Source organism: Sprattus sprattus (assembly GCF_963457725.1).
Source record: "Sprattus sprattus genome assembly, chromosome: 6".
Lineage (NCBI taxonomy): Eukaryota > Metazoa > Chordata > Actinopteri > Clupeiformes > Clupeidae > Sprattus > Sprattus sprattus.
The window spans coordinates 14,906,354-14,932,880 of record NC_137925.1 but is presented as its reverse complement, the minus strand read 5'-3'; the positions used below and the strand labels follow the sequence as shown (position 1 = coordinate 14,932,880).

The following is a 26,527-nucleotide window of genomic DNA, read 5'->3' as shown; positions in this document are numbered from 1 at the left end:
TTTTATACGCCATTAATTTTCCCATTTTGTGTAATCACTTGTGTGTGTCTGAGCTTGATGGCTTATTTATTTATTCGCTGTTCAGCCTCACCCCCTTGGAGTCACTTTGGGCGGAGGTTTTTTTCCCCACACTGCTAGCAAGTGCTGACCTTTAACACAGAGCACCTTCTGCTACTGAGACGCGAGGCACTCTTCACAGCCTTTAAAGGATCCATTTCTTCCTCCATTTTGATCTCTCCCTCCATCTCAATCTCTCCCTTCATCTCACTATTCTTCACATCCTCTTTCCCTCTGTCCGACCCTTTCTCAATCCAATTCTCTCCTCCCTTTCCATCCCTCTCTCTTCCTCTTTTCATCCCTCTTTCCATCCTTCTCTCTTCCTCTCTCTTCCTCTCTCCATCCCTCTTTCCATCCTTCTCTCTCTTCCTCTCTCCAACTCTCTCTCTCCCTCATTGAAACACCTACTGACATGGAATCACTGATACGAAAGGTTTTTAATTTGACTTAATGTCTGAAAGATGTCTAAAAACTTTCTTCCTCTTTCAGTCCCTACACATTTCTATTCCTTTCTCCATCTCGCTCTCAATCCCTCATTCCCCTCCTCCATGCATCCCTTTCTTTCCATCCCTCCCTCTCTCCCCCCTCAATGATTCCCTCCCTTTCTCACTCATGTCTTTGAGGTTGAAATCCCTCTGCTCCCATCTGTAAGCTGCCCACCCCATTGTTCTCTGTCTGATTCTCTCACTGTGTCCTTCTCCATCTGCCAATCTCTTGACTCACACACTCTCTTGCCTCTCACACACTCTCTTGCCTCTCACACTCTCTTGCCTCTCACACACTCTCTTGCCTCACACACACTCTCTTGCCTCTCACACACTCTCTTGCCTCTCACACACTCTCTTGCCTCACACACTCTCTTGCCTCTCACACACTCTCTTGCCTCACACACACTCTCTTGACTCTCACACACTCTCTTGCCTCTCACACACTCTCTTGCCTCTCACACACTCTCTTGCCTCTCACACACTCTCTTGCCTCACACACTCTCTTGCCTCACACACACTCTCTTGCCTCACACACTCTCTTGCCTCTCACACTCTCTTGCCTCACACACTCTCTTGCCTCACACACTCTCTTGCCTCAGACACATTCCTGCCTCTCACACACTCTCTTGCCTCACACACTCTCTTGCCTCTCACACATTCCTGCCTCTCACACACTCTCTTGCCTCTCACACACTCTCTTGCCTCTCACACACTCTCTTGCCTCACACACTCTCTTGCCTCACACACTCTCTTGCCTCACACACTCTCTTGCCTCTCACACACTCTCTTGCCTCACACACTCTCTTGCCTCTCACACATTCCTGCCTCTCACACACTCTCTTGCCTCACACACTCTCTTGCCTCACACACTCTCTTGCCTCACACACACTCCTGCCTCTCACACATTCTCACACACACACATAGACACATAGACAGACAGACAGACAGACACACACACTCACACACACACACACACACACACACACACACACACACACACACACACACACACACACACACACACACACACTCACACTCACACTCACACACTCACACACACACACACACAAACACACACACACAAATACAGGCACTTAGTTCACACTCACACACATGTCTTTACATACAATACACATGCACACAGTGACACACACGCAAACACACACAGAGACACACGCACTCACATTCTGGCAAGGACACAGTCAAGGTTATTAGTAACTTTATATTCTCATCCACACACCCAAAGGTTGGTCTCCTCTGCATGTTCATCAAGACAAGGACGAGCACATAGCATCTTGTTTATGCACTCGCCTCTTTTTGTCCTTTTCTAATGCTTTCAAAGCAGGCCCATCGGGGTCACCTCTCTTTCTGGTGCACTCCGTCAAAGGGTGTTTTATTTCTCGATGCGCTCCCGCCGGAGACATCAAATGAATCTCCCGTGGATCGTAAAGGACACACACGCTAAGATTGAGGAAGGTAGTGTGGCGATACGTCAGGGAGGAAAACCTCACTGTTCAAAAACACACTCAGTTATGTTGGGACCGAAATCAGAAATGGAATGATTAAAACCTGTGTGATAGATAGAGAGAAAAAAAGAAAGAGAGAGAGAGAAAGGGAATAGGACAGAGACAAAGAAAAGATAGAAAGAGCGACAGATAGGACAGAGAGAGAGAGAAGAAGAGAGAGAGAGAGAAGGAGAGAAAGAGAGAGAAGGAGAGAAAGAGACAAATAAACTCCTCCCACCGCTTCCATCGCAGGGGCATAAAAGGCTCGGTGTTGCCATGGCGATGGGCTTGAGAAGCAGAAAGCAGCACTTGTTAGATCCCTCACACACTACGTGGAAGACCCAGAGGATGAACTGGTCACACACACACAAACACACACACACTCGCGCGCTGTCGTAATTTACGCCTCATGACGCCCCCCTCCCACCATCGCCTCCTGCAAGGACCACCCCCTTCACTTGTGCACGGATCAATACTCATTATCGAGTCGCCAATTCCTCTGCTTTCTCATGCGCTGCTACCCTCACAGCGCCGAGAGGAAGAGGAGGGAGCAGCCAGGAACAAGGAAAGTAATTCAGGCAGAAGGGTGTCTGATAGAAACCACAGTTACGTAAGGGAAAGACGCGTTGGCACTCGGTGCTGTTGGTGACTGCGGTTTTTTGCCTGCTGAAATGACCGGAATTATTTAGACACAGACAGTGCCATACTGACAGCTCCCCCCATCGGGACTGGCAGGGCACCATGTAGCCATTCAATTCAGATCAGTGCAATTCATCAAACCAGGGCACTAATGTGATCTGTGTGTCATGTGGCTCATTTTATTTATTGCATGTTTTTGGGCAGCGCTGCAGGCTGCATGTGGTTTGTATGGTTCCTGTCAGATGGTATCACTGCATCAGTGTCTCTTAGTCACGTCTGCAGAGACGCGCTATCCATCTGGAGCGCCGAGCCCTGAGCGCTCCGCTCCCACCCAAAGGCCTTCCTTACGCAAATCATTTCCTACAACGCCAAACTCCCCTTCCATTCAATTTCCTGCCTTTTAAAAAAGCGGGGGCTAAACAAAAAGCCCTTCCGAGATCTCTCAATCTCTCCATCTCTGCTGTTTTTATTATTATTATTTATTTATTTCCTTCTGAGATGTGCTCTATTGGGTTAGGTTGTGACTCTGAATGTTTGAGTTTGTCCTCATTGGAGACCTCTATGCAGCTGCCCCCCCCCCCCCCCCCCCCCCTCGAAGCTGTCCCCCAACCCCCTATAACCCCCCCTCCACCAACCCTGCCCCCATTTCCTGCTGGTGACTCATGAACCCCCCCTCTGTCTGTCCCTGTGTTTCCTCCACAGAAACCTGTCGAAGAACCCCCTCTCCACCCTCTCCTGGCAGCTCTTCCAGAGTCTTCAGCTCAACGAGCTGTAAGTTACTGCACAACACCAACAACAACATCACCATCACCACCAATTCGTTTTATGTTCTGATGTGTGGAGGCAAAAAAAACAAACAGAAGAAATGAGTATTATGTGTTTGTATAATTGCATGCATGATGTGTGTGTGTGTGTGTGTGTGTGTGTGTGTGTGTGTGTGTGTGTGTGTGTGTGTGTGTGTGCGTACACACTTATACACGTGTGATCTAACATAATATGATTTTTATGTAATTGGCGGACTACAAACAGTTTCATTTTAGGAAATCACACCGCTATGTTTTTAATCTGCTGTATAATATGCATTGCCACCAATTTGTTCAAAGTGTCAAAACAAAAGCCTCCATATGATTGAGCCCAATTGCTGTTCTGTGGTGTTGGAAACGTCCAAGTAATTTCCTTTGCCTAATTAAGACACCCAAATATAATGGATTGGTTGGCCCCGAGGGTGTTTGATCTCATTTTCTTTTTTGTCATGAATATTTTACAACATCTGTGGCTTTATGAAAGTGATTTTAAAATGCTTGCTGAGTTATTCTTTGAAATGAAACCTTAAATGCCATAAAAGCATGATTTGACTTCACTTGTGCGCCTATATGTGCTTTATAGCACCAAGTCCATGGCTTGTGTCCAATTGGACAGTGTTTTCAGCCAATAGCGTATTGAGAGAAAATAAGAAGAAGACGAAGATGATGATGAGGATGAAGACTGAGAAGATGATGATGAAGAAGACAAAAAATAATACAAATTAGATGATGATAATGATGATGAAGAAAAAGATGAAGAGGAAAAAGAAGAAGAAAAGAGGAAGACAAATATATGCATTATAGAAATATATGTCTTGCCATTGTTACAAACAGTTCATGTATGTTTAGTGCCTCACACTTGACCTACACAGTAAGCAGTAAGACAGTGGGGGCCCAGGAGACTGCCCATACCTCATTAGTCCATTGGCGCCATATGTGACTGACTCCTAGTCATTACTCATGTTAGGACCATGTGGTTCGGTTCTCTGTTCTCTGTTCTCGGTTCTCTGTGCGACCAACTCAGTATTGGTTCTGAATAAATTGTCATGCATTTTCCGAGCAGACAACGGAGGCGGCACTTGCGCGTGGTGAGGAGTTGTGTGTGTTATCCCTGAGCTGTGTGGCAGGAGTAGTTATTTAATTGAGCAGGTAATGAGAGTTCTCGGTGACACCCCCTCTCCTTCTGGGGCTAAGCGCCGAACCGCAAGTCAATCATGTCCAGCCATTTCACCTGCTGGGTATTTAGTCCATGATTATTTGAATAATGCTCAATGCTTCGACTCAGTGGCGCAGTCATTGCCCACCTAGGCCTTTCCAATCCTTCTGACTAATAAGGAGGAATGCACAGAGATCAAAGTAGTGGAAATAATAACCGTTTGAGACGGAGAACAAGGAGCGAGGCGCCCACAGCTCAGAGCCAATCCACCCTCTCCCACACACTCACCCACACAAACACACACACACACACACACACTCACACACACACACACACACACACTCACACACACACACACACACTCACACACACACACACACACACACACACACACACACACACACACACATACACACACACACACACCCCCCACACACACACCTAACCTCCTCTCAGCTTTGACATGCTCTGTTATTGAGCACAGTGTTTTTTGAAGTCTGAGAGGCTCAGTGATGTTTACAGCATGAATGGAAAGCATTCACACACACACACACACACACACACACACACACACACACACACACACACACACACAGGCACAGACAACCACACACACACACACACACACACACACACACACACACACACACACACACTCTGTCAGAGGATTTCCCATGAATATTATGTTCAGATAATGGGGCACATCCACCACTGTAGCAAAGCACACCTACGGGGCTACTGGGTCTGAGAGTGAGAGCCTGGGGTAAAAAATACACACATACACAACACACACACACACACACACACACACACACACACACACACACACACAGACACACACACACACACACACACACACACACACACACAGACGGGCTGTTTGGGGTCAATTTCCTGGAAGAACTGAATGCGTTGTAAAAAATATTTTTTGGCAGAGAGAGGGGGCGTTTCAGAAGAGAGTTGTTTTGGGGTCTTGCTGTGCTTGAACCACATTTAGGGAAGTAAATGGTCTCTGTGATTTCACCCCAAACAACCCTAAACTCTAAGAGAAGCGTTTCTTGATTATCAGTGATTATGCTCGATATTATGACTATGATTATAATTGCATCATCAGCTTTCCAAGCGCAAACAAAAAAACACCTAGCAGGAGCCGTCTGAGATGGGTTTATTAAATACCCCCACTGAATGCTGATCCAAAGGTAATTATCAAAACCAGTCAAGCTTGAATGCAAGCCAAATATGCATGGGTGCCGTGCCGTGGCTGTTGAATGTTTGCAGTGCTCAATGTAAATGGGGCTGTCCTCTGAGAGCCTCGACTCAGTGTGTCACTCAAACCGGGCTTCTCAAAGGCTCAGCACAATCCAGCCCGTCGAAGTAGGCCGCCACGGTGATGGATCTGTGAAGGCTGCGGGCCATTATCTAATTAGTGATACGTTGGCTTTTATTTTGCCTGGTTCTGCAAAACAAAACACTCCTCTCATTTCTGTTCAGTATGAGTAAATCTACACTCATTTCAGAATAAGGTGTTGAAAGTCTTTGTGTTTCTTTTGAAACAAAAGCTCGAATCTCATTGCTATTTACTTCTACTTGCAGACTGAGTAAAGATTGTGTTGTTTGTGCAGAGATACAGGTGTCGCAAGTCTTCACAGTCTCTCTGGCCCATATCGATTGGGAAATGAGATCGTCTCTGTTCGGTGTTGCATTCAGATCCTTGCGTGCGGAGAGCACCGCTGGAATGGCAGGGGTACACACAGAGACACACACACACACAGAAACACACAGACACACACACACACACACAAACACACACACAGACCCACACACAGACACACACACACACACACACACACACACACACACACACACACACAGACACACACACACACACACACACACACACACACACACACACACACACACACACACACACACACACACACACAGTCACTCTCAGGTTTGCGCATCCCCGCTGGAGTGGAAAATCACAAATGACAAATCTCATGTCGCCACTAAATGGGTGATGTGCTAAAAGCTCATTCAAAGCAAGTCTAGAGCTTCTCACTCATTTATTTTTCATCTACATTTTTGTTTGGGCTGGGGTGGAGTGGGGGGGGGTGGAGTAGATGCTGGGGGGAGGTAGCTTTTGTGTTGCTCTCTTTCACAGCTGCAGTCATCTGGGGCCACAAATATTTTCGTTCTTGGGGACCCAATCGGCCACGGGCGGTAAGCATCAGCAATCCCATTATTGTGTTGACTTTCCTTTAATCCCGGATTTTCCCACAATCCAGCGGGGCCTGCTGGGGCTCTGGCGTCTTCCTCATTTCCATCTGAGTAGAGATTCTTTCTTGAGCATAGGAGCGATCAAAACAGTATTTTTATCGCCCGGCTTGTGGATCTGAGCCACGGCTAAAATAGCTCAGAAGATGGCTTCAGGACGTGAGAAATAAAACATCGACAAAGAAAGAGGAAGAAAGAGAAAAGAAAAAGAGCAAGAGAGAAAGAGTGGGTGAAAAAAAATGTGTGCATATTTCAGCTGTGAGATGTTTAGCAATGGTGTTTTTTTTTTTTTAATTGTGCGAGTGCTACAGTTAGCAGAGCAGCGTAGGCTTTATTGGATTATCCATCTCGGAACAGATGTTATTGATAAGCCAAGTGGGCTGTGACCTTCCAGGAAGCACCCGCAGATCATAAGCCTCCGTTATTAAAGGGATCAGGGGGGGATCGGCAGGCTTCGGCCATTGGGCTGAAAGATCGTTAAATTCGGGGGAGGAATGAGAGGTGTGTGTGTGTTGGGGGGAGTAAGGGGGATGTCAGGGGTGGTAATTAATCAGGAAAGAGGAGCAAGGAGATGATTGGAGATCTAAGCATAGCGAAACTGCATCTGCGTCGACCGCAAATGGTGCGTTAGTGTGGAAGACTTCACACGTACAGGCTGGTCACACGAGCGCCACAGGATAGAGACGATGCCAGCAGCTGCTGTTCATTATCCAAATAGGCGAGAGGTCGATCTAATGCAAATACTGAGCGACACGATGCGACGACTACCAATGGGAGTGAAGGCAGCGTGACGAATGTTGCTGAGACTTTAACCTCAACTGGAATCACAGATGTTGGACCAAACGAAGATGAAAGTTTTTTATATATATTAAAATATTTTTGAAATTTTACCAAGACATAGACACACTGAAGACATAGACATAGACACACTGAAATCTTGTGTGACCATAGGAATATAATAAACAAAGAGTAGATGACACAAATGAAATATCAGCGGGAAAAAAGTAAAGGCTATAAGCAATATAAATATAAAATATAAACAGTATAAAATACAATTAATGATAAAATAAAGTTAGCAATATAATAGAACTGACAAAGGTGCAGAAGTCCCTGTAAATAAGTGGAGTGACAGGTATGGACTTATGCTGGGTTGGGGTGTTCAATAACATGCGGTTGGTGTAGAAATACAATTATCGGTGGCTTGAAATGACATGTAAGCTAAATATCGCACACACTCCATAATAGCAACACATCAGTCTTGTCAGACTGAGATGTCTGAGTCCAACAGGGCTGATTGATTTTCAGTCTTTGTCTGTGGATTGATCTGAAGCGGGTGTGTAATGTGGATGTAGGCCTGCTGTTTTTGTTTCATCCTCATTTTTATCCTCGTCTGCTTTTGTTTTTGATGAGCTCACAAAGTGAGCAAAGAGGGCTATGAATTTTGGCTCGGATTTGGCACCAGATTTGGGCAGACATTAACAACAAGCAGGGAAGGAAGGGGTGTGTGTGATATTTTCTTCTTTGTTAATCGCTTTTAATTGATCCAATTTTCTCAGAACAGAGGCAAACAAATCTACAAGGCAAAAACATACAGCAAGTAACAGTGAAACTTGGGGAATGGGGGAAAAGATAAAAAAGGGAGGGGAGGGGTGGACAGCAATGAGACGTGCTGTCCTTCTTGTCATGCATGTAGTGGAGATGAGGTAAAAGAAGTCATAAACGGTGACCTTTCACCTTTATTGGCATTCCTGGCAAGCACCCCATTTTCTTATTAATACGGCTTATCAGTGAAGAGAGAGGAGCCGCGTGATAAATGCAGCCATCGCAGTCGCTCTCACGTGTTTTTACTCCACACACACACACACAGTCACACAGTCACACACACACACACACACACACACACACACACACACACACACACACACACACACACACACACACACACACACACACACACACACACACAAAAGCACACAGACAGCTCTGCCAGTGGTAGTGTCGCCTCTGTGGGGAGACGCAGGAATTAGGACGAGCCTTGTCTCATCCTCCAATGCGCAGACTCCCTGTGGTGGGACTCAGGTAATGGAAACAACAGCAAACACTATAAAGCACTTAAGCCGTGGCTACTGCATAAAGAATATAGAAAAATCAAGAAGAGAGAGATAGAGGGGGAGAGAGAGAGAGAGGTGTAGAGGAACACAGAGAAAGGGAGAGAAAATACCTGATTTCAAAAAATGCGCTGGATGTACAAAAATATGTTTTTAAGGAAGCAGTTAATGTATTCCCCAAGCATGGAGCTCGAATGGAAAGGAAGAGAGTCCCGCTGAGATCAAAGGCCTTTAGGAACAATACACCTGGATTCACACAGCTTATTTAAATTCCAATGAGGCAACCTGCGCTGTGTGTGTGTGTGTGTGTGTGTGTGTGTGTGTGTGTGTGTGTGTGTGTGTGTGTGTGTGTGTGTGTGTGTGTGTGTGTGTGTGTGTGTGTGTGTGTGTGTGTGTGTGTGTGTGTGTGTGTGTTTGTGTGTGTGTGTGTATATGTGTGGATTGAAGACAGAATTGCTCATCGCATTGATAATGAATCTCGGTCCTGGACTGTGAAAGAATTATCATACATGTAACTCTCTCTGCCTTCAAAGTCAACTCAAGTTCATTTGGACTATTCCAATTAAGTGTGTGATGTGTGATGTGTGGAGTGCTGTAAATGGCGTGAAGGGTGAATATTTTTACAGGTACTGTGTCTCTGTGTGTGTGTGTGTCCTGACATTTCCCCAAAGACTTAGGGATCTAGACGGGGCAGTGGCAAATATGTAACCATGACTTCCCTCCTCTCCTCTCCTCTCCTCTCCTCTCCTCTCCTCTCCTCTCCTCTCCTCTCCTCTCTCCTCTCCTCTCCTCTCCCCTTCTCTTTCCTCCCTCCTCTTATCTCTTCTCTCTTCTCTCCTATCTTCTCCTCTCCTCTCCTCTCCTCTCCTCTCCTCTCTTTTCCCCTCTGCTCTCTTCTCTTCTCCTCTCCTTCTTTCTCTTCTCTCCTCTCTTCTCCTCTCCTCTCCTCTCTTCTCCTCTCCTCTCCTTTCCTTCTTTCTCTTCTCTCCTCTCCCCTTCTCTTTCCCCCTACTCTTATCTCTTCTCTCTTCTCTCCTCTCTTCTCCTCTCTACTCTCCTATCTTCTCCTCTCCTCTCCTCTCCTCTCCTCTCCTCTCCTCTCCTCTCTTTTCCCCTCTGCTCTCTTCTCTTCTCCTCTCCTTCTTTCTCTTCTCTCCTCTCTTCTCCTCTCCTCTCCTATCTTCTCCTCTCCTCTCCTCTCCTCTCCTCTCCTCTCCTCTCTTTTCCCCTCTGCTCTCTTCTCTTCTCCTCTCCTTCTTTCTCTTCTCTCCTCTCTTCTCCTCTCCTCTCCTCTCTTCTCCTCTCCTCTCCTTTCCTTCTTTCTCTTCTCTCCTCTCCCCTTCTCTTTCCCCCTACTCTTATCTCTTCTCTCTTCTCTCCTCTCTTCTCCTCTCTACTCTCCTATCTTCTCCTCTCCTCTCCTCTCCTCTCTTCTCCCCTCTCCTCTCCTCTCCTCTCCTTCTTTCTCCCCTCTCCTCTTTTCTCCCCTTTCCCTCTTCTCCTCTCTCCTCTTCTCCTCAAGGCGTCTGGAGGGGATCCTGTTTGACTGTGGCTGTGGGATCCGCTGGATCCAGCTGTGGCAGCAGAGAGCAAAAGCCCTTCTCAACGGCCAGCGCCTCTACTGTAAGAAAGGAGGCGGCTCGAAGATCCCCCTGCGCTCCATGCACATCCCCCACTGTGGTAAGAGCCCCCGCATCACTTCAGCCACGGAATCAGGAACCATGAGACAGAGCAGGAACCATGACGCAGAGCAGTGCCAGGTCTGTAAGAGCCCCCGCATCACTTCAGCCACGGAATCAGGAACCATGACATGGGGGCAGCCGTGGCCTACTGGTTAGGGTTTCAGGCTGAGGTGAATTTCAGAGTGTGTGTGTCTACACCACCTCTGCCATAGAGAGGACTTTCACTTTCACATGAGACAGAGCAGTGCCAGGTCTGTGCCAAGACAGAGCCGGGTTAGGGTGCAAATCAGCCTCAAATGTCTCCCAGTCTGTGTTCCCACAGGGTCACAGACTGTGGTACAACCAGGCCTCCAGGCCAGATCTTTCCAAGACCAGGCCAGATCAGGGCCAGATTAGAGCCAAATAAGGGTCAGATCAAGGCCAAATATGTCTAAACCCAGGCAAGATGACAGCGAGATCTTCCAAAACCAGACCAGAATAGGGCCAAACCCAGGACAAATCTGGGCCAGATCAGAGCCAGAGCTTCCCAAACTCCCTCCTCTCTGTTGTCTCACTCCTGTCTGTGGTCTCTCCCCTGTCTGTGGTCTTGTTCCTGTCTGTGGTCTCTCCCCTGTCTGTGGTCTTGTTCCTGTCTGTGGTCTCGCTGAACATCATACTGAGAGCTGCGCATGTGGCTCTGTTCTCCTCCCAGATGGTAATTGGTGGCCAATTAAAGGCATTGATTGGGCTGAGAGTGTTACCTCCTGTGCTTCTCTTGCCTTAATTACAAACGCCCGGAGATCTTATCTCGGACACACACACGCACACACACACACACACACACACACACACGCACACACACACACACACACACACACACACACACACACACACACACACACACACACACACACACACACACACACACACACACACACACACACACACACACACACACACACACACACACACAGCCCTTGCTGCAGTCAGCTTTAGATGGCTGCGGAGATCTTATCTCGGACACACACACACAGACCACTTCAAAATTATCAGTTTCTCTGGTTTTACTATTTATTTGTATGAGTTAAAGTAAAGTTAACATTTTAGTTTTATTCTATGAATTACTGACAACATTTCTACCAAATTTCAAATAAAAATATTGTCATTTAGAGCATTTACTTGCAGAAAAATGACAATTGGTCAAAATAGCAAAATAAATGGAATGTTTTCAGATCTCGAATAATGCAAAGAAAACAAGTTCATATAGATTCTTAAACTACACAATACTAATGCTTTGACTTAGGAAGAGATCAGAAATCAGTATCTGGAAACACCGCATCTTTTTTGTTATTTTGACCAATTGTCATTTTTCAGCAAATAATGCTCTAAATCAGGGGTCTTCAACGTTTTTCAGGCCAGGGACCCCCAAACTGATGGCGAGATGAGCAGGGACCCCCTACTATATAAATTGCATAACATTTTGTTTATAATATACTGGGCCTAGTGCCAAATAAACATAGCTACCCTGTTATTGTGTATTCAATATTAAGCTATTGAACAACGAATTTAACTTAACATTTTTGAACATTGAATTTAATTTAACATTTAACAACATGAAAGGTACAGGGTGGCCGTGCCACTTCCATTCATAAACATACATCTTGCAAACAACTCTGAGCTAACAATTAATAACAACTTATTAAAATAATTCACAGATATATGTTTTTATTTCATCATACATAAAAAAGGGACAGTGAATCCTCAAATCGATTTTGTAATTAAAAAAAAAAATCATAATTCTACCACATCCATTTTATGTTGAAATGCAAGCTGCATCGAATATTGCATTGCTCATAGAAAGTCAAAATTGTGACCATTAAAAGCTTTTTCTCTAATAAAGCAAATAGAGAAGGTAATTCATCTGTTGATTTTCTTTAATTATCAAACACAAAGTAGGAAGTGATTTTAGACTCTGAGTTGCCAACTCAAATGATTCAATAGTCGAAATGCATCGATATTCATTTTATCGGTTTCGAATTGATAATCGATAATCAATCGATAATTGCATTTCAACATAAAATGGATGTGTAAAAAAATGATTATCAATTCTAAACCGATAAAACGATTATCAATCCATTTCGACTTTTAAAACATTCGAGTTTGCTACTCAGAGTCTTTGCTACACTTCCTACTTAACAGATGAATTACCTTCTCTATTTTTTATTAGAGAAAAAGCTTTTCCTTGTCACAATTTTGACTTTCTATGAACAATCCAATAATCGATGCAGCTTGCATTTAAAAAAAACAAACAAATAAATAAATAAAATTACAAAATCGATTATGAACTTTTCTGAGAATCGTTTTAGAGAGAATCGAGAAAAATCGATTTTTTTTCCCGCCCACCCCTAGTAGCATGCTTAGTAGCTAGGGGGCTCATACACCTCGCAAATCCTCTCAGACTTATTTTTCGATTACAATTAAAGTTTTTTGACCTTGTACAGTGTCTATTTCTCTTTATTTATTTTTTAAAATCTAAGTAAAAAAAATGTCAAACTAACAATTTATAGGTACAAACAAGACCAGCTATGGAGTTTGGTCCGCCATCTTTTATTTTTGATCTTCGCACTCTTTAGACTTGAGCAGAAACGCGATCTGATTGGCTAATGCCTGTGCTGTCGTATTTGCGTGAACCGGTGCTGTGAGTGAACCGGTGCCCAGCTTGAGAGAGCTCCTCTGGGTAGCTGAATGTATCGATTGGACTGAAAGATAACGTCTTCTCGATCAATTTATACGTTCGCTACAATATGTTGGATTTATGTTGATGTAAATTTAAAGGGAATAAATACAATTCTGATTCGGAAGATATCTAAATTTGTGGGGGAAACAAATTGTTGAATTCTTTTTTTTTATTTTTTATTTTTTTTTAAATATTAAAAAAAATTGTTTTATCTACCAAAGATTTCGCGACCCCCCTGCAGTACCTCCGCGGACCCCCTGGGGGTCGCGGACCCCCTGTTGAAGACCCCTGCTCTAAATGACAGTATTTTTATTTGAAATTCAGTAGAAATGTTGTCAGTAGTTTATAGAATGAAACAAAAGTGTTAATTTTACTCAAACACATACCAATAAATAGTAAAAAAAGAAAAACTGATAATTTTTTAAAAAGTGGTCTCTTAATTTTTTCCGCGGCTATATATACACACCATGTGGAGAGCCAAATCTTTCTCTCCAAAAGTCCTCTAAGGTATGTCTTGGTGTGCCCTGTTATGCTATACCTGCTGTTGAAGGCAACATCCACTAGTACAGTGCACTGCAGGATATTGATACTTGCCTATAGCATATTTACACATGTTGGGGTTCAAATTCATGTTTGAGTCCATGTAGGTACATAGTATCAGTATGCTATTATAAAGAGGTAGTTAGCGTGCTACTACACCTGTAATGGCATCTTTATAATGCAATGTATGCGTATGCTGTTATATCGAGGTAGTTAGCGTGCTACTATATCCTAAATGCCATCATTATAATGTAATTTATGTTTGAGCTCATGTAAGTACAGATTATCAGTATGCTCTTGTAGAGAGATAGTTAGTGTGCTACTATATCCTTAATGCTATCATTAGAATGTCTTAAAGGCACTGTGATATAAAGTCTTAAGGAGCTAATTTGCTCCCTTTTGATCTACCTATCTGCAGTGCCCTGGTGGTTTCAGCTGAGTCTCTTTAAGCCTGTGAATGCAGTGATTCCTATAGTAAAACTCCAGTAAGACAGATAGCACCCAGAAAGCGGCCAGCCCATCTGTGCCCATCTGCCCCTTGGTCAGCTCATATATCACAAGTTCTGATATGACATTCAGGGTGTGTGTGTGTGTGTGTGTGTGTGTGTATGTATGTTTGTATGTGAGTTTGTGTGGTATGGATATTTGTCTGAGTATGAGAAAGTGTATGTGCGTGCGTGTGTGAGTTTGTGAGTTTGTTGGGTATGTGTATGTGGCAGTATGAGCGAGTGTCTGTGTGTGTTTATCTTTGAATAAGTGAGTGTGAGTGTGCTTGTGTAAATGTCTCCATGCATAAGTGTCTTCCTCTGGATCTTCCCCAGCGGAGGGCTCCATGTGTCCATGCCTTCGCCAGCTGCTGTCCTGCTGTCCTGTTGCCTTTAGCTCACCTCTCCTGTCTCTCCCACTCCTCAGACCTGCCAGACATCGCCGTGACCCACAGCAACCTGACGGTGATGGAGGGTGCTAATGTCACCGTCACATGTAACGGATCTGGCGTGCCCCTGCCCGAGGTTGACTGGACCGTCAGTGGCCTGCAGTCCATAAACACACACCAGGTGAGACAGCAAAGCATGCTGGGAAAGACGACAGAATCAGTCCTGATGTTTGGTTATGTCAAGCTGTATTTGGGCTGTTACTGTTTTATCGTTTTATCTGTCTGTCTGTCTGTCTGTCTGTCTGTCTGTCTGTCTGTCTGTCTGTCTGTCTGTCTGTCTGTCTGTCTGTCTATGTTTGTCTGTCTGTCTGTCTGTCTGTCTGTCTGTCTGTCTGTCTGTCTGTCTGTCTGTCTGTCTGTCTGTCTGTCTGTCTGTCTGTCTGTCTGTATATTTGTGTGTCTATATTTTTTTCTACATTGGTTAATTGGGTCCTTGCCTACATCCATTCTGCTTTCTGTTTTTCTATTCTTCTATTCTATTCTGCTCCATTTTTTGCTTCTTTCCTTCTATATCGCTGGGCTCCCTGCTCTCTATTCAGGCAATGGTGTGTGTGTGTGTGTTGTCTTTTTCCCCTGCAGTCTAATGTATACCCCAACAACATCCACTCAATCAATCTCACCCTCTTCAACCTGAGCCGGGAAGACAACGGCTTCACCCTCACCTGCATCTCAGAGAACGTGGTGGGAATGACCAACGCTTCCATCCATCTGGCCGTGCAGTGTGAGTTTGCCCCTGCCTATTTATTCACTTATTTATTTACTCACACCTGGATCAATCTTTTGTTTGTTCGTTTGCTTGTTGATATGTGCACTGACTTTTATAAGGTGGCACTGTAAACATGTATATTTGAACTTCCTTTAATTTTCTATAGGAGATACAGTGTATGTGATACTATTTGTGTGTCTGTTTGTGGGATTCTGTGTGTGTGTGTGTGTATGTGTGAATATGTATGAGATACTGTCTGTGTGTCTGTTTGTTAGATACTGTGTGTGTGTGTGTGTGTGTGTGTGTGTGTGTGTGTATGGATATGGATGTAGACCACAATCACAACATGGCTGTCCTGGGTGCTGCTCTCTTATTCAGAGGCATCCGCTAACAAACCCACCCTCCACGGATTAGCACCGCGAGGAACCGACATCCGTACACCACAGATTGTGAAAAGCAATTAAACGCTGACACTCTCCGAAATAGATTGGTGTGGTTCGAGAACTCGATGTTCCCTAATTAGCCAGTATACACCTTCGAGGTGGTGTGAAAGATGCATGATCCTGGAAAAAAGGAGACAAACCTGTTTTTAACTGTTGCTAAGTCATCTTGCCCGCAAAAGTGTGATTTCAGCAAGTCGCAGCGAGTCGATGGCTGCCAGGGCGAGCCACACAGTCGATGTGGTTACAGCCCGTCAAATCACTCTGTGGCACTTCCAGAAAAAAGCACAGACGTCTGTCGAAGGCACACTTTCAGCCAGTCTCTACACCCCCTCCACCTTTCTGTTCTTCCCTCTCTCTCTCCCTCTATGGCCCACTTTTTCTCTGGCTCTCATTTTATTCCTACCTCTCTCTCTTCTCAACCCTTCCTCTTTTCCACTTTCTCTTCCCCTCTCTTCTTCTGACAGTCACTTTATAACTTTTTCTTTTTTTACTCCATTGTTTCTCGGAATTATCATTCTTTCCCTTCTTTCTTCCTTCTCTCTTTTATCTGCCTCTCTTTTTCTCCTCCCTCTCCTTCTCTGCCTTATCACTCTCTTTATCAGTCTTTTCATTCTTGGACATGTTGTTTCTCTCCTCCCCACCTGTCTCCCTTTCTTTCTATCAGTGTGTATGTGTGTGTGTGTTTTTGTTTTTCTGTTTCTCCATCAATTTTCTGCTTTTCCCACCTCTCAGTCTGCCAGGCCCTCACTGAGGTGCTGTTCTGCAGATTGGTCTTGCTGCGAGTGACCGCGGGACACACTAAATGACAGGTGTCTCGTAGACGCTATATCAGACGTGGCAGGCATGGCAAGTGTTTGTGTGTCTGTGTGTGTGTGTGTGTGTGTGTGATTCTGCATGTGCGTGCGTGTGTGCGTGCTTGCCCACTCTCTCTTTCTGTGTTTGTGTATTTGTATTGTATCGTATGATGGTCAGTGTGTTTTCTTGTGTATATATATATATATTTTTTTGTGTGTGTGTGTGTGTGTTGAGCTGCTGATTTTAGATGCGTCTCATTTATGGAGTCCTATGGCTTTGTGCGTGTGTGTATCCTCAGTCATCACCCCCCTATCGTTCCCCGCGACCCTCATGACTGATGAAGGCCACACACACACACACACACACACAGACACACACACACACACACACACACACACACACACACACACACACACACACACACACACACACACTCTGCATTCCACAATGTTTCACTTGTACACAGCTTTCGTGTGGACATCTCAGGGTGCCTTTAATCTCACACACATACTGAAGTCTCCGGTTCCCTCTCCATATCCTCCGTACCTTACCAAGACAAAACACACACACACACACACACACACACACACACACACACACACACACACACACACACACACACACACACACACACACACACACACACACACACACACACACACACGTACCAAGACACATCCCTTCCAAGGTTTTACTTCATATTCAGCAAGCGCCACTTTAACTGTGTGCTTATTTGCATACCCCCATTCAAAGCCGAAGCATAGCCATGTATGTGTGTGTGTGTGTGTACGTGTGTGTGTGAGTGTGTGTGTGTGTGTGTGTGTGTGTGTGTGTGTGAGTGTGTTTGTTTGAAGGGGAACAGCCTCACTAATCAGACACTCCCTCCTTCAGGCTGTCTGTGTGTTTTGGGGTGTGTAAGTAACAAAAGGACATTTCTCAAGTCTGCTACAACATCATGTCCTTTTTACACAACTCAGAGAAGTACCAGGCATTTGAAACTATTCTGGAATAGCATCAGCAACACCATATTAAACACCAAGAACTTCAATGATACAGTATATCACATCTGAGCACATTTGCTATTCATACCAGGGGGTTCAGGCCCTGGGCTCTGTAAAGCGCCTCATTGTTTTGGCGCTATATAAAAAGAAATTAAATTGAATCGTATACAAATGAAGTATTCTCCAGTATAGAATCAGCAGAATCCTTCTAAAGCGTGAACCCAGCACCTCACCATGTTCAAGTTTTAGTCTGCTGTCGATAAAGCACATGACTGAAGCTCTTAAAGGGAAGGAAATGTGGAGACCTGGTACTTGTGGACTCTCTAATGACATGGCTCTGTTTCACTGTGATGGTTCTTGATGGCCCACTCCTGAGATTAATGCTGTGACTGACGGCAATCGCTCATGGTTCTGTCACTGTGAAAGGAACCCAAGTGTGATGTGATACTTAATATGGATCACACTTCCGGTCCCATGCGGAGAAGACATTAGGTTGGGATTTGGGGATATTCTAACCGTTTCATGTCTAAATCAAACTGACATTCTGGTGGGATTGGTAGATCTCCAGAGTGTTTTCAAGCTGCATTGCGAAAGAAGGGATATGTTTTTTTTTACATGGCTCATTGTTCCCATTTAAAATGATGCTTTTGATCTCTTTCAGAGCCATGCCTAAAGGTTAACTATGGTGATTCTGATATGCAGATTCTGCTTTTGAACCATAAGTAGATCTCCCCCCCCCCCCCCCCCCCCAACCCCCCCTAAAAAAAAAACTGCTGGATTTCTAAATTCTTCCAGAACTGTCATTCTCACGGTTGGAGCATATGATAAAAGGGCTCATTTTGTAGCCTACACGACTTCATGGTCACCCCTGCCAAAACGGAGCTTGCGGGTCTCTGGCCACACAGAGATACCCCACGGCACTGCCTTTGATCCTTGAGAGACCAGTCATGTAGATTTTGCTCGAAAAGAGGAATTTCCTGACTTCTTTCTGAAATAGTCTGAATCAAATGACAGGCAATTTATCTCGCTCTCTCTCTCGCTAACATATTCCTTATGTTACTATAGTAACGGCATGTATGTGCGGTGCCTCACTACTACTTTGTCAAGCTATCCGTTTCTGAAAACAAATTCTACTCGATTTAAAAGCACCTTTTGCAGGTGAAAATCTCTTTGTAAACGTGGTTGGACTGCAGAGTTTGCCTGGCAGGGAGCCTAATGGCTTATGTAGGTTCTCTACATTTGTCTTGAGGCTTGTCTTCCTTGCTGAGGTCCCCTCCTTTTGCTCTACTGTGTTTTCCATCTTAACACTTGTGTATTCGAATACTGAAGCGGCGATTTAGCTATTAAAGGGTTCAATCCACCTGCAAACGAGTGGGTAGTTTGGATGCTAAGGCAGGTGAGTTGATGGAGGTTAACCAGTGGCTAAGGTTCAGGGTTGTCACAAGACAATGTTTACAGTGAAATATCGCGATAGACAATGACATTTTTGGTGAAGGGGATAGTAGATTTAAAAGTAATTTGTATTTTTGCGCCAACATTTTAACATGCTTTCAATGGGCAGTAAATATTGTGATTAAATAAACAGTTTTTCCCTTTTAGTAAATCAGACGCAAAGAGCTATTATAATAATTAGAATGCATACATCCTTAATTTTAATCCTCAATAATCCTCTCTCATCTCATCAATTCTAGGGTTTAACTGAATAAAGTTTTATTGGATATTCTACACCTACATTTAATTATCTTTACAATAAGAGGTCATTTGTTAGATGTGGTGCAGCCAATCCAGAGAAATCAGCCAAAATGTGAAGGTATCATCCTAACATAAAAACAAGTTGTGATGTGTACATTTGAATGAATGCATAGCCTCAAATTTTGAGTGAATATTTGTGGGTAGCTCTTGAAGAGGTAAGACATTATCAGCGGCAATGACTAAGGATCTAATAAAACAATTCTAACAATATTTTAATAGTTATACTATGGGTGTATACAAGTTATGTGAATGTTGTCTCTCTCAAATGAATGAGACTCTGAAGTCTTTGCTTTATCCTCAACAGAAGATGGAGCAATGAAAAATATATTTTACATCTTTCACTTTTCCCTTTCTTCCTTTTTGCCTTCCTCTGTTACGTCCTAGCCCCTCTCTTTGATAAAAGCGTGAAGGAAACAAGGACACAATGCACCGAGGAGGGGCGAATCAAGGACAGACGTACATCAGAAATGAGATGTGCTTAAAGTCATGTGTTAAATTACATAAATAAAACTTATGAACCTTTTATTTTTGGAATTTTCCACTTAATATTTTCAGGCCACGATAACTTAAACCCTGGTTACTGAAACAGCAGTCACGGGGTTCCACTGTAATTTAGAAAATGGCTTTTAAAATGACTGTTATTATTGGAGGTTGGTTTGGATGAAAGCATCTGTAAAATGAATGAAGTCAAACTAACACAAACTTACATAATTTTCTTCATAGCTTCTCTCCGATGGACCCATTTCAGTTTCAGTACATTTCTCTTTCTGTCTATCCTCAATCTCCCCCTCTCTTTCTCTCTTTCTGTCTATCCTCAATCTCCCCCTCTCTTTCTCTCTTTCTGTCTATCCTCAATCTCCCCCTCTCTTTCTCTCTTTCTGTCTATCCTCAATCTCTACACAGAAAAGATCCCTTGATTTATTTGTCTCCTCATCTCTCTCTGATGGACAAACCTCAATCTCTACATGTATATAATTCCCTCCTGTGTTTTTCATCTCTCCCCCTCTCTCTCTCTCTTTCCCCCTCTCCCCCTCTCTCTCTCTCTCTCTCACCCCCTCTCTCCCCCTCTCTCTCCCTCTCTTTCTCTCTTTTTGTTATGGCAGTTCCTCCAGTCATCCTGAAGCTGGAGGAGCCAGAGCATCGCCACGAGACCTGCATAGAGTTCACGGTGCGGGGCCAGCCTCAGCCCGACCTGCGCTGGTTCCACAAGGGCAAGGAGATCCTGACCAGCCCGTACATCCGCGTGGAGGTGGAGCAGTACCGCGACTTCCTGGAGGGATGCCTCAGCTTCCGCAACCCCACCCACTACGACAATGGAAACTACACCCTCGTGGTCCGCAACTCCCTCGGCACAGTCAACAAGACCGTGGCCGGCCACTTCCTAGATGCCCCGCCATTTCTTGAGGAGGGTGAGAATGTGATGATGGATCATACACTGTGTGCACAATTATTAGGCAAGTTGTATTTTTGAGGATTAATTTTATTATTGAACAACTACAGTGCTCTCGGTCAATACAAAATGTCAATAACCTCAAACCTGAATATTTAAGAAAGTAAAAGTGAGGTTTTGGTTTTCTTAGGAGAATATCTATGTCTGCACAATTATTGGGCAACTATGAGTGTGCATAATTATTATGCAACTAAATGAAAAACGACAAATTTCCCATCTCACTTGTCTATTTTCATCTGTTTAAGTAAGAATAATAAACAAACAGCTCAAAATATACAAATAAACATTTCTGACATTTAAAAAAATAAAAATAATTGACCAATAAAGTCACCCTTCTTTTCAATAACAGTAACAAGCCTTCCATTCATGGAGTCTGTCAGTTTCTTGATCTGTTGACGATCAACGTTTTGTGCAGCAGCAACCACAGCCTCCCAGACACTGTTCAGAGTGGTGTACTGTTTTCCTGCACTGTAAATCTCCTGTTTAAGAAGGCTCCACAAGTTCTCAATAGGGTTTGGGTCAGGTGAGGAAGGGGGCCATGTATTATTCTTTCATCTTTAAGGCCTTTACTGGCTAGCCACGCAGTGGAGTACTTCAATGCATGCGCTGGAGCATTGTCCTGCATAAAAATCATGGTCTTTTTGAAAGATGCAGACTTTTTCCTGTACCACTGCTTGAGGAAAGTGTCTTCTTAAAACTTGCAGTAGGTTTGAGAGTTGATTTTGAGTCCATTTCACTAATTTCAACCCAAAACGGTCCAATTAGCTCATCTTTAATAATACCAGCCCATACCAGTACCCCACCTCCAACTTGCTGGCATCTGAGTCGAAGTGGAACTCTGCCCGTTACTGATCCAGCCACGGGCCCAGCCATCTGGTCCGTCAAGAGACACTCTCATCTCATCAGTCCATATCACCTTTGAAAAATCTGTCTTCAGATAGTTCTTGGCCCAGTCTTGACGTCTTAACTTATGTGTCTTGTTCAGTGGTGGTCGGGTTTAAGCCTCCCTTACCTTGGCCATGTCTCTGAGCACTGAACATCTTGTACTTCTGGGCACTCCAGGTAGGTTGCAAGTCTGGAATATGACAGCACTGGATGATAATGGGTTCCTGGTAGCTTTACATTTGATTCTTCTCAAATCTTTGGCAGTTAATTTGCGTCTTTTTTTCTCAACACGTTTCTTGTGACCCTGTCGACTATTTGCAACAAAACCTTTGACGGTTCTGTGTTCACGCGCCAATATCTTAATAATTTCAAGAGTGCTGCATCCCTCTGAAAGACTTTATACAATGTTTGTCTTTTCAGAGTCAGTTAAATCTCTTTTTTGGCCCATTTTGCCTTAGGAAAAGAAACTGCCTAATAATTATGCACACCTTGATATAGGGTGTTGATCTCCTTAGGCCACACCCTCCCTCATTTCACAGATACATAACACCTGATATGCTTACATCCAATAAGCATTCAAGATTATACAGCTTGGAGTTGGAAAATTTGCATAAAAATTATGATATGGTCAAAATACTCACTTGCCTAATAATTGTGCACACAGTGGTATGTATTTGATTTGAGTGTCTGAAATGATTTGAATTTTACTTTTTGTAAATGATGTGTCACAGTACCAGTAACTGTACTTTCTCTCTCTCCGTCCTTCTCGTTGTCCTCCAGAGCATATGGAAATGGGTAAGTGAAACTGCTTCATTGACATAAACTCACAAAATCCATGCTTCATAAAAAAAAAAAAAAAAGCCAAAACTGACAAAAAGTAAAATAGCAAACTAATCCTTTGACATTAGCATTCTGTTAGCTCAACTGCTAGACGGGTAGAAGGTAATGGGATCACTGATACTGATACAAAAGAGTCATCGGTTTACCCCTACGTACCTGTTCTGTTAAGTGCTTTGAATGATAAATAAATGTAATTGTAAGTAAATGTATCAGTTATAATAAGTTGCTCTTCTAAGACAGGTTTTTGCTATGGCTATAGACTTAGTTTTCCTCAATCAGTAGTTATGTCCTGCCAAGAGGGCCGCTCTTACACAGCCTGTCTGCCACACCGCTGTTCTATCCTCGCCTCTCCTCCCTCTCCTCTCCTCTCCTCTCCTCTCCTCTCTCTCCTCTCCTCTCCTCTCCTCTCCTCTCCTCTCCTCCCTCTCCTCTCCTCTCCTCTCCTCTCCTCTCCTCTCCTCTCCTCTCCTCTCCTCCCTCTCCTCTCCTCTCCTCTCTGTTTGCGTAATGGAGATATCATGAGAGTGTTGAAGTTGGCCAGGGCTTTGGGGAAACAGTGACAGACTGTCTGGACTGGGGGGGTGTCATGGCCGCCAAGCACAGAGCTGTTTGGACAGATATGACCGGAGCGTTCCACTTCATCTCCCTGTCCCCTGCACAAACAGACACAGGCTTTGTGTGTGTGTGTGTGTGTATGTGTGTGTGTGTGTGTGTGTGTGTGTGTGTGTGCTCGCGTGTGGGTAGGAGTGTGGATATGTGTGAGGGTGCGTGTCTGTGAGAGTCAGTGTATGTGTGTGTGTGTGTGTTTATGTGTGTGTGTGTGTGTGTGTGTGTGTGTGTGTGTGGTTAGGAGTGTGGCTATGTGTGGGCTATGTGTGTGTATCTGTGAGAGTGACTGTGTGTGTGTGTCTATGTGGATAGAAGTGTGACTGTGTGTGTGTCTATGACAGTGGGTGCTAGTGTGTGTTTCTGCGTGATAGAGAGAGAGAGTGTGATGATATGCCACTCGTCCCAAACCCTCTTGAAAGTGGCACAGAGAACTGAGAGAGGGACTGTGAGTCTTAAAGGAAGAGCAGAGAGAATGAGAGGGAATATTTTCAAAGGTTGAAAGAAAAGAGGAGTGAAGAGGGAGACTTAGGAGGGAATCACAAAGAACAGAGGGTTTTGGGGATGAATCAGGGAAAGAGAGAGGAAAGGGGAGAGAGAGAGAGAGAGAGAGAGTGGGAGTGACAGAGAGGGAGGAGAGGAAGAGATTTTTCACAGGGTGAGCCCCAGTGATTTTAATTATCATCCAGCTCGAGAAAAGGCATAGTATGTGTGTGTGCGCGTGTGTGTGAACATGTGTGAATGTGTGTGTTTGTGCGTATGTGTGTGTGTGTGTGTGTGTTTGTGTGTGTGCGTGTGTGTGTGTGCATGCGTGCGTGTGCATGCGTGCATGTGTGTGTGTTTGCGCATGTGTGTGTGTGTGTGTGTGTGTGTGTGTGAGTGTGTGTGAGCGTGTGTGTGTGTCTGCGTGCATGTGTGTGTGCGTGACTGTGTGTGTGTCTGTGGGAGAAGCGGTGGCGTCCTCTCGTTCTCGGTGCTGCTCTGTCCTGTCGAGTCCTGGGCACTCATCCCAATTAATTGGTCTGTGGTTCCTCTCTGATCTCCTCTACTGATCCCAAGTCTTCTCTTACACATCCTTTTCCCTCCTCCCCCTCTCCTCTCTCCTCCCCCATCCGCCCCCTCTCTCCTCTCTCCTTTCTCCTCCCCCAACCACTCTCTCTCTTCTCTCCTCTCCCATCCCCCACCTCTCTCCTCTCTCCCTCTCTCTTCTGTTCCTCTCTCCTCTCTCCCTCTCTCATCTCTCCCTCTCTCTTCTCTCCTCTCTCCCTCTCTCTTCTCTCCCTCTCTCCTTTCTCCTCTCTTGTCTCTCCACTTCTCTCTCCCTCTCTCTTCTCTCCCTCTCTACTCTCTCCTCTCTCTTCTCTCCCTCTCTCCTCTCTTCACTTCTCTCTCCCACTCTCTTCTCTCCCTCTCTCCTCTCTCCTGTCTCCCTCTCTCCTCTCTCCTCACTCCCTCTTTCCTCTCTCCTCTCTCCTCTCTCCCTCTCTCCTCTCTCCTCTCTCCTCACTCCCTCTTTCCCAGCCTCAGAGATTTCCACTGATGAGATGATGTGTCTTGCGTGTGAGTCTGTGTATGTGTGTGTGTTTACTGTGTGTGTCTTGAGTGTGAGTGTGTGTATGTGTGTGTGTTTACTGTGTGTGTCTTGAGTGTGAGTGTGTGTATGTGTGTGTGTTTACTGTGTGTGTCTTGAGTGTGAGTGTGTGTATGTGTGTGTGTTTACTGTGTGTGTGTGTCTTGAGTGTGAGTGTGTGTATGTGTGTGTGTTTACTGTGTGTGTCTTGAGTGTGAGTGTGTGTATGTGTGTGTGTTTACTGTGTGTGTCTTGAGTGTGAGTGTGTGTATGTGTGTGTGTTTACTGTGTGTGTGTGTCTTGAGTGTGAGTGTGTGTATGTGTGTGTGTTTACTGTGTGTGTCTTGAGTGTGAGTGTGTGTATGTGTGTGTGTTTACTGTGTGTTTTCCCCACAGTCCATCCTGACCCCTCCACTGTTCTCCACAGGTACTCCCACGCCGACTGATGAGGTGGCCAACATCCCTGAAGAGGATTCCTTTGGGGTGAGTGTGTGTGTGTGTGTGTGTGTGTGTGTGTTTCACGCAGAGCACGGACCATCTGTTTGCAATGAGAGACTCTAAACGCTTATTTCACTGCTCACACAAACACACTCACATACACGCACACACACACAGACACACACACACACACTCACACACACAGTTACTAAGACACAAACACGCACACACACATACTCACACACACATACTTTCACACACACACACACACACACACCCCCACACACAGACACACACACACACACACACACACTCACAGACAACACACACCTGCTCCACTGGATACTGGTAATATTCAATCAAAACATTCCTCTGTCATTGGGGCAGATTCCTGACTAAATGTAGTTCCTGCTGTTCCCCAAATGGTTTATTCAACAAATGACTGCATGTAATTACTGCAGCCAATCAAGATCAATTTCCAGAAGATTGGACGAGATGAGCTGTTACATGAAGCCTTTATCATTCTTGTATAACTGTTTTGATAAACACTGTTTGTCTCACTCCTCCTGCCATAGGTGTCCATCGCCGTGGGGCTTGCTGGCTTTGCCTGTGTCCTCCTCATCGTCCTATTCGTCCTGATTAACAAATACGGCCGACGCTCCAAGTTTGGCATGAAAGGTAAGCGATGGCGGCTCACCACGGCAATCCACTGGAGAGGGGAGGTGGGAGGGCTGCGAGACTTGGCTGGCGGTGCCAGTTTTGAAAGCAAACAGTGCCTCGGTCCAGCATCAATGCAGTGCATTCATGTCCTCTTTAAAGATGCCATCGCCTCTGTCTCTTAACTTATGTCCACATTAGGGCCCGTGGCATATTTCCGGCTCTATGTCTGTGCAGTGGATTGGCATTGTCCCCAGCCAGGTTTGATTTTGGACCGCATCCAGACCCTCCTTATCTCTGAGTATTGGCATGTCAGGGAGGCAGGCAGGCAGGCCTCACAGTATCCCCACCGGTGTCAGTAGGAGCAGCATGCTTCAGCTCGAGCCTTACACTCTGGGGGGAATGCTTGGCGGCGGAGCCTCTTTGTATGTGTGGGAGAGAGGCAGAGTCTCTCTTTCTCGCTTCTGTTTCTCTTTCTC

At 44.8% G+C, this 26,527-nt stretch overlaps 1 protein-coding gene across 1 annotated transcript in view; it reads left to right on the top strand.

The window, feature by feature from the left end:
* ntrk3b (neurotrophic tyrosine kinase, receptor, type 3b) overlaps positions 1–26,527 on the top strand; it is a gene marked incomplete at both ends in the record, with an annotated part of 130,047 nt that overhangs the window by 45,410 nt on the left and 58,110 nt on the right. Inside the window, 7 exons of the mRNA XM_080841294.1 lie at positions 3,392–3,460; positions 10,556–10,713; positions 14,884–15,026; positions 15,485–15,626; positions 20,706–21,041; positions 25,381–25,436; positions 25,967–26,069. Coding sequence (XP_080697420.1) covers positions 3,392–3,460; positions 10,556–10,713; positions 14,884–15,026; positions 15,485–15,626; positions 20,706–21,041; positions 25,381–25,436; positions 25,967–26,069 — 1,007 coding nt within the window. The remainder of the gene's footprint in view (positions 1–3,391; positions 3,461–10,555; positions 10,714–14,883; positions 15,027–15,484; positions 15,627–20,705; positions 21,042–25,380; positions 25,437–25,966; positions 26,070–26,527) is intronic.